The sequence below is a fragment of the Rhopilema esculentum genome, chromosome 21 (genome assembly GCF_057945365.1).
Source record: "Rhopilema esculentum isolate cy_ngs chromosome 21, ASM5794536v1, whole genome shotgun sequence".
Classification (NCBI taxonomy): Eukaryota; Metazoa; Cnidaria; class Scyphozoa; order Rhizostomeae; family Rhizostomatidae; genus Rhopilema; species Rhopilema esculentum.
Window position 1 is genome coordinate 10,257,387 of NC_142835.1, and position 8,950 is coordinate 10,266,336.

The 8,950-nt window shown below is 35.1% G+C and overlaps 1 protein-coding gene across 2 annotated transcripts in view; it reads right to left on the reverse strand.

Moving 5' to 3' along the window:
• LOC135684143 (disks large homolog 1) overlaps positions 1–7,433 on the reverse strand; it is a 32,014-nt gene extending 24,581 nt beyond the window's left edge. For both annotated transcript variants that reach the window (XM_065199554.1, XM_065199553.1), the window contains exons 1-3: positions 7,274–7,433; positions 3,243–3,374; positions 1,789–1,913 (exon numbers count right to left, since the gene is read on the reverse strand). In XM_065199554.1, the coding sequence (XP_065055626.1) occupies positions 1,789–1,913; positions 3,243–3,374; positions 7,274–7,295 (279 nt within the window). In that variant the 5' untranslated portion in view covers positions 7,296–7,433. The remainder of the gene's footprint in view (positions 1–1,788; positions 1,914–3,242; positions 3,375–7,273) is intronic.
• Between the last annotated feature and the right edge of the window lie 1,517 nt (positions 7,434–8,950).

The following is an 8,950-nucleotide window of genomic DNA, read 5'->3' on the forward strand; positions in this document are numbered from 1 at the left end:
CAAACACCAAGCAAAAAGAAACGGATCGAACGGACCACGAAAGGAAGAAATACGTGCATAATAGGCCCCTTGTTTTCGAGCAGTCAGCAACTGCTTGCATCGAACTCTTTCAATTTACACAGATAAAATCTTTGTGTATTTCTATTAGTGTGGACCGAAAGTATGTTCTCCCTTGATTAAAACTGTCTACATTCGCCCACAAGTGATATCATCTTTCATACCCACACGAGTATAACTCTTTGAAACAGGGCTGTAGCTACTGTTGGTCATAAGGAAGACTCAGCCCTCCAAAAATATAAAATTCTTTGTTGTGTTGCCAATGAGCAATTCATTTTCAAAATTGTCCTCAGACAAAGTTGCACCTCCAATAATTCTCTCCTTTCTGCGAAACTGTGACAGACTTCACAGTTCACATTGAACTTGTGTATTTTTAACACATTTGTCTGCCTTTAAATTACAGAACGTAACTAGCGGTTATCTTAAACTGTCTTTGAAACAACGCAAGAACTATAAATTGCCGGTGATTCAAGACATGTACTTCAGTTTGGCAGTTTCTCTAGATGTATAAGTGCACAGATAAATATCTAAGTGCCTACTTGTGACTTCATGCTTCACAATTGTGTAAAGTAAAACAAGAATTTTCATATTTATTGCTGTTAGTTTGAGACAAAATCATTGAAATTTTCTAATGGAGCTTCAAGTTTACCTTTTAGGTATAAAACAGTAAATCCAAAAAAATAACTTTAGGTAGTCAAGTTGAGAACTGTTACCCGCGATTTTGTCTCAAACTATTGCTATGAGGCACCGGAAATTCTGACTTCATTACAAGAACAAGGAAAAAAGGGATTGGCGGTTTGTGCAGGAAAAGTCAAATTGAGACAATGTATAGTGAACTTCGATTCTCATAGCAAATTCACTCTCTACTTGCATTAAAAATCTAGGGTAACAGTTCATCAACTATTTTAGCTAAAAATAAGCTATTTGAGAAAAGTGATCCTTTGTTCAATTCTAAAAAATAAATCTGCAAGTTCTTTTTTTCTAAACTTTATAAAACTTTGACCTAATTTCTAAATATTTCACTACATACACTTGATTTCGTTACTAGAATTGATTACGAAGTCATTAGATCGGCTATTGGGTATTCAAAGGGGCCTAGTAGGGGTAGGTTGCCACCGTGAAGGAATTTTTGGAACATTGCTGAATTCAACATGCTTTGGGAACTTTGGTTATAATGATTGTATTATGTCTGTTAAAATATTAAATATTGTCCAAATATTCTTGGGCGACCTAATATTTGCAGGACCATCAAACAAGGTCCTTTGACTTTAGAAGGTGGAATTAAAATGAACTGTAACACTTTGGTTACACTGAGATACTGAGATTTTTTCGAAATAATATAAAACTATTAACCTTCTCCAAAATAACTCTCAACAGAAACAGGTTCGGCTACATACCTTCGAATGAGAAACGGGAAAGGTAAGCCCCTGATATTAAAGGTATTTTATGGGGCATCTTTAGTGGTTATTGTTATCTCCTCAGTATTTTCAGAAACCCATAAACTTCATAGGACTCTCATGACTATCATATAGCCACCACATCAAAATTCAATTCTGAAACCCAGCAAAGTTTCCAGGAAAGCAAATTAATCTGCTCACATTAAGCAAGTAAAAGTAAATTTTTCCCCCACTTTTAAGTAACAAAAAAATTGGCTTTCAACTTGCCACTTCAATTTAGCAAACCAAAATAATTCAAATAAAAAAAAGCTAAAAATCAGTGGTGCTTGCTTACAGAAGACGCGGCAGTGGATGCTGGCTGCCTTTCCCACTTCCTTGCAATAACGTCTGCCTCTTGTGCAACCTGTTCTGGAGACCTGACCACACCGTGCAGTATCTCTTCATAGTACTCTTGAATATCTACAGAGAAAGGAAACAGTCATTGTCAGTGAAATGAAACAAGAGGTTGCTAACAACTTTAGACAGAAGAAAAATGGCTTTTATCTGACACATACTTAGAGAAAAGGACATAAGCAGTGATTTATTTCTAGGAATTGTTAATGGGAAGAGAGCAAGAGGAAGACCAAAAGTTAGGTATAGCGACAACATCAAAGAAATTGCTGGTGGAAGAGAAACAGCACAGTTACAATGCCTGCCAAAAGTACTTGAAATTTACGCTGCATTTGATATCTTTCATTCCTTTCATGAAAAAAATTGCTACTTCTGCCCCCTTCCCCCTAAAACAATGTTGATGATTTAGAGAAATATCATAAAAGAAGCGCAAAAGAAAGTGCTTCCTAAAATCCTAACCCGTTTGATAGTAAACCAACATTGTTCTGTAGGGGAGAGGGGGGTGATTGCTTTTGACCTTGGAAATTGATGTCAGTGTCCGGCATTGTAGAGAGATCGGCAAAGGATAGAAGGAAATGGAGAGCCACGGCAATGATTATGATGATATGCTTAATAAAAGGATTTACATAAACAAAACTACCGCATCAAAACAAGTAAGCATTATATCATCTAGGAATTTTGTGTTTGTCATTCTTGAGGGGTGATCAGCTAAGTTGGTTTTTTGATGAAGTGAATCAACCAATATAGTCATCTTCTTCAAGTTCTATTCCCAAAAATAAATATATACATTTACTCTACTAAGGAACTAAGTCTGTATAAAAACTGGGGGCATCTTCTGACAGTGAAAATTCAAGCCTTTATGAGCATAAAAGACAAACCATAATTGTGGCCAGATGGAGCTTGGGACATGATGATAGCACTTCCATGGGTCCAAACAAATTAAAAATTTATTTTCATGATCTTTTGGGCCCTTATTCTGAAGCTTTATACTCTGAAATGAGTCACACGAAAGCTTAAGAAAGACATGTTGTAAAAAGTTTGCTTTTTCAAAGCCATATTCTGTTACTTTAAGGGTTTGAAAACAAATGATAATATTTTCTTCTGGGCCATAACCTTGATACCCAAATCAGCAACAAACAGGGGCTGAATCTAAACTTATGGTTGATTTTTGTCTTGAATCCCCATTCTGTAGCCTGACATGTTTTTATATGGAAACAAGTTTCCATAAATGCACTTTTATTAGATTATTTCAATCCTATTATGAAATTTTTTCATTGAAAATAATGTTTGATAGATGATAATGGAAATAATGATTAAAACCATGCTTGTGATTCAAATGCTACATATGAATATGATGGTGAATATCTACCTAGAACATGATGGTGAATGTACACTTACCAATGAGAGCAAAGAACAGCTTGCTTCTAAAAAGTTTGATGCCCCTTTCTATTGCATTTTTGAGTGCAGCATCTTGGGGGGAGCTAAGCTTGCTGTGGTATATTTCCAATAGCCTGAGTGCTCTTTCTGCATCTATTGGGATAAAATAAATTCTGTTACAACTATGAAGTTAGTTATGATTAAACTGTTCATTTAAGATATGTACTGCAAGATCCAAATTTTTTAAATGACTGGCAAAATTTCAATGCCAGCAGCATTGGCAAAATTTCAATGCCAGCAGCAAAGAAACTTACAAGTCAAGTGTTTTAGTTTACATTTAAATACAGAGTAGGAATGGAAGGAAGAGTAATTGCCTGTTCAGACCACACACAAGTTCATTAGTTCAATATATTTCATAGAAAAACATTTTGTATTTATATATACATGTCAAATACGTTTTTGGTAGCACAAAATTTGGAGAGGCCATGAAACGGCAAAGGATATCAACACCTCTAAATAAATTTTCTGGACACTTCGGGTCATCATTCCACTTTATACTTGAATGTCAGATGAAAAGTGCTTTAGTATGCTATGTTGCTGCTATTTCGTGCCAACTTCAAATTTACATATATGTACCAAAATGAGCTTTTGTACCACAGAATTAAAAAAACAGGAAAAGTAAAAACATGTCATTAATTTTTCCACCCTTCTGTGCTTTTTTTCAAATATATATATAAATATGTGTATATGTGCAATGACAACTGATGAAAACCAAAGTTGAAACATGTATAGAAAGTGTTTATTTTCAAAATTATATTATATACATATTTATATTCATCCTGTCTGCCAGTGGCTTGGACGAAGGCTTCCAAAGCCAATACAGAAGAAATGACTGTCCTGACTATGATGAGGATCTCCAGTGGTGGCTTCAAAATCACAGATCATTTCATTGGTATGTATGCATATGTATGCTGTATGATTATAGGTGTGTGAATGTTTGTATATAATTATTTACCCTGGATAACACTGTACAATTATAGTGGTTCAGCTTCAAAACAAAGGTAATATGGGTAATTCTGATAAAATGGGTTACTTCTTTACTTATTTAAAAATACTTTATTTAAAGTTTTTTTAAATTGTTTTCATAGTGTCTCTTTTCTTTATCCACACTATTTTATAGCTGTTTCCTGTTAAAAGAAAAGCCTTTTGCTGTTCTCTGGCTTCGATTTCGACTTGAAAATCTGATCTTCTTTTTATTCTTATAGTCATTTGATAGTTGCTTTCTATGAGGGAGAACAATTTCCGCCTATAGTCCTTATTATCTTAGCTTGAAAGGTTTAAGTGCTTCTAAGGTCCAAAAATCAACACATCTTTTTTGCTTTTGTAGTGTGAAATTTTTCACTGAGTTTTCAATGAATTAGACTATTTCCAAAGATAGAATGTGAATATGCTGTTAAAAGGCCCAGAAAGTGCCAAAACACAGAATAGAGGTAAAACAAAGCATGCCTCCGATGAAGCCAGGAGGTGTTGCTGATGTTGCTCGGGAGCATGAAAATACAATAGGCCTAATGAACCAGCATGATAACCTCCCATCTGGCTTGCGATGGAATGGAGCAAAATCGAGTGTTGCATCAAGCCTTAGCAAAGTTCATGACAAGGAATATTCAGACCTTATAAAACAAGGAAATAACAGTGTTTATTTCAACATGTTTTGAACCACAATAAGAAAGCTTCCGCCATAACATACTGACTGCTGCAGTGCATTGATTTGGCCTAGCCACACAGAAACTATTATGATCATGCTTAGAGCTCACAGAGGGCGAAAAGTGAACTGGACTTTATGAATTAACTTTCTCTATATATATTTAATCTAGCTTCGTTATTTACTTGATATTGTTACCAAACTAAGAACTCAACCCAATATCGATTGGTTAATGACTTTATTGTCAGATGGTGAGTAGATTGCTTGTTGATGTATACAGGATTGTTGAAGTATCAAGGCAGCTGTTTCTTCTGCTTCAGGTTTAAGCTTTCCAGTAAAAGAAATTAAGGGGTTGTGTTGTCACCACATTGCCAGTTATAATTTGGGCACAGAGGAATGTTAACATAAAGTATTTTTAGAACAGATCAAAGAACAGGGAGAGCAAAAAACCAATCTGATACAAAAATTAACCTCTGTTCCCACGATACCTGATTCATATTGTATCGGATTCACTCCTGTTCACACGATGACGCTAGGCTTCAACAATGCTCCAAAAAATCCATCGTAATGAAGCAGTTGCATAGCAACTTGAAGGTTGTTTATTGTTTTGCTCTTTTTCTGATCAAATGCATTCTTTGGTTGATGTGACATATCTGTTAGGCTGTTTTGTTTTGAATAAGAAGCATTTCGAAATCAGCTTTTAAATCTATCCTCGCAAGGAGCATATTTATTGTTTAACTGGAAACCACTGTCATTTTGTGTCTTGGAGAGTGCCCAACTGTTTTTAAAAACCCTGAGCCATATGATTCCATTCCACATTCAAAGCGGAATGGTTTGACTCTGCGAAAAGGATACAGAGCATATCAGATTCAAGCGTCATTGTGTGAAAAGAAGGCCTATCTGATATGAAAAGCAATCTGATACCAAATGAATCTGGTATCATGTGACCAGGGCCTTATAAAGGAAGTCCCAGGGTACTGAGTGACACCTGTGGAAAGTAAAAGACCAACCATACTTTTTGTCCCTCAACAGTAGAAACATGTGATTTTGTTTAAAAAAGTTTGGTCTATTGCTTGGGGGAGAAGGCTAAAGACTCCTCTTTGGAATGAGAAACTGCATTCAGTGGAAATCATAACATAATTAATTCGCTATCCACATTTGACACTTTTAATTGACTGATAAAGTGAGCACAGGATCACTGAAAATACCTTTTAAAATACAAGGCTTATTTCAACATTAAAGGTTTGCTTTTGGCGCATATCTAAAACACTATATAAGGTCATTTTTGGTTCAAACAGGAAGCTTTGGGAATACTATATTTGAAAGCACCAGATGCATACCAACCTTTTCCTGATACAAATACACATATTTTTAAGGGATCAAATCCTAATTTGTTTTCATTAGCATATATTTTTTAGGGATCAAATCCTAATTTGTTTTCATTAGCATATTTTTTTTAGGGATCAAATCCTAATTTGTTTTCATTAGACACCTTTCATCTTTCAAGTTATTATAATATAGATTTTTGCTACATCTCTCCCTTGCCTTTTCAAGGATTCCAAGCCAAAAAATGTGTAAGTTGTAAAAAGAAAACTTTTTGGCATGTTTCTAAATACTTTTTTCACTAAGACAGCTATCCAAGTAGCCTTTCCCTTGGATTGTCTAATCTGAAAATTTTTTATCATTAAAGAAAGTTCAGACGCAGACCGGACCCTTGCTTTAATTAGTATGGAATTACACATCAGGCAGAAAAGAGCTGCTCTGTAATTTGGAACGAGAAAGTTGTTTTCAAACTTCTATCAGCACAATGACAATCAGTTGGGGTAAAACCTCGGGGCAAAACCTCGGCAAACAAAAAACAAGAATAAGTTAGAAAAGGGCGTGGAGCGCACCAACGAAGAAAATAAATTTGTTTCCTACTCATTCGGCATATTAAACTGAAGTAGCAGAGCATTTCACCTATTTCGTGATAACGTTACAACCTTTTTCCACAGCCATTATCTTGACCGCTTTGGATAACAGAAACGTTATTGAAGCTTATTTGCACACAGCGATAGCAAGCATGATCGTAATCACCATCTTTGATATCATCAGCTATCGATGGGATTGTCTCCCTTAACAACTGACCTAAAACTGCTACCATGCCAGATACAAGTCAAAACTAATCCAGAAAAGCAAGGGTTGCAAATGAGTCTGCAATTTTTACAATCAGTATTTTGTTCGCTACAGCAATAGCAAGTTTTGGCCTCCCGTTAGGGATAGAACTGAGGCGGGGCCAGTGGATCGGGGGATATGTATCTTAACGCAGAGATGGATATCAACCGTAAAACAACATAAAGTCACATCTTACCTTGCTTTTGAATCGGTGCCATCCTGCATCAACGAAAGAAACCCTTGAAAACAAACGGATTTTAAACGATAATGCACGATCAAGCCTTTGTACTAAGTACTCATTGAAGACATTTAGGCCTAAAAATAAAGCTTCAAATGTGTTGGTTTGGTTGAAGGAGCGCGACAAGTCACGTGAGCCAATTTAGCCAATCGCAACTCATTACCAATTGAAATATTACAGAAAAGAGAAATGAAGTCAAAAACGAGAGAGAGAGGGAGAAACTTTCTTAATGAACTTCAGTATTGTTACAGAACTGTGATTCTGTGCTATTTGCCTTTGCATGATTCTGACTGAAATATGATGTAAAAATTGGTAAGAATCGAGGAAAAAGCACAAATTTTCGTCGTCATGATCACATTTATGGAAATGTTATTATGATGGTTTTATTTAAATTTTATGCATGAAAGTCAAGCTTATCTTGCTGGCCCAACAGCAAAATAAAAAGTCAAGCTGTCGATGAAAATAGTGCCTTACAATTATTTTTAATCAATTATTATTTTTCACCAGTATCGAGCTACAACATTTTTTTGAAATTTTATTCTTATAAAAAGAAAAGTGTATATGGAAATGGTACACCCTAAAAAAGGCTCATTCCCTTTTATTTAAGCAATATGGTATCTGCATGATGTTACATGACATTATATTTGAGCTGTTAGTGATTCAATAATAATATACTTTAGAAACAAGGATTGTTGGAGGGGGGGTTGGATAATGATTAAATTTTGTGCCACACTTTTCAGGTGCCTAAAAATTTACGGAAACACTAAATTTGGTAATTACCTTTGAAAAGATAAGATTAAGAAGATAAAACGATAAGTTAAGTAAAATCTTAGCGTTATTGAATCACTACTGATTACCAAGAAAATCTTCCTACCGAATCAAAGCAAACTTGACTGAATGACAGAAAAACATTTGGGGGTGCCGCACTCCCAACAGTCCCTCGGTATGTCCATACCTGATAATAATGGTTCCTAAAACAATAAGAGACTAGTGGAAGATATCTTCTAATGGTCATTCATAAAGTTTGTAAAGACAAAGGGTTTTGTGGGCATACTTTCCTTGTGACAAATCCTTAAGAATAGGTTTCATTCAGCTGATGATTGCTACGCAGCGCATTATAAAATATATATGTACCTAATTTTATTAGCCTTCAATTCAGGCGAGACATCTTTTTGCTGAATCTCATGAAATTACTAGCAATGCAAATGAAATAGCAGTTTATGGTATTTTTATTTATATTACAGATAATATCTGTGCCTGTAGTTTTTTGACAGAATCTATTTCAGTGAAGTTTTGTTTGGAGATTGGTCTGGGTGCAAAAAAGTTATGAAAAATTTACATGCTGTGTTGCATGTACGTTACTAAGAGGGAATTCTATCTGTTGATGAATGCGCCACTCAACTAGATTTTCTATAGAACTGAAGGAATATGAATTTTACGTACCAAAAGCACAAGATAAAGAATTAAAAGTAGTGGTTGACTGAGGTAGACATACGTCATATAAAGGTTTTGTTCCAGTGTTATGGATAAGACACGTTTCAGATAAGTGACCAGATAGCAAAAAGCACCAAATTGAGAAGTTCTACAGTAGAATAAATAATCTGAAAAGAATCCAAGTCGCTGCACTAATTATAA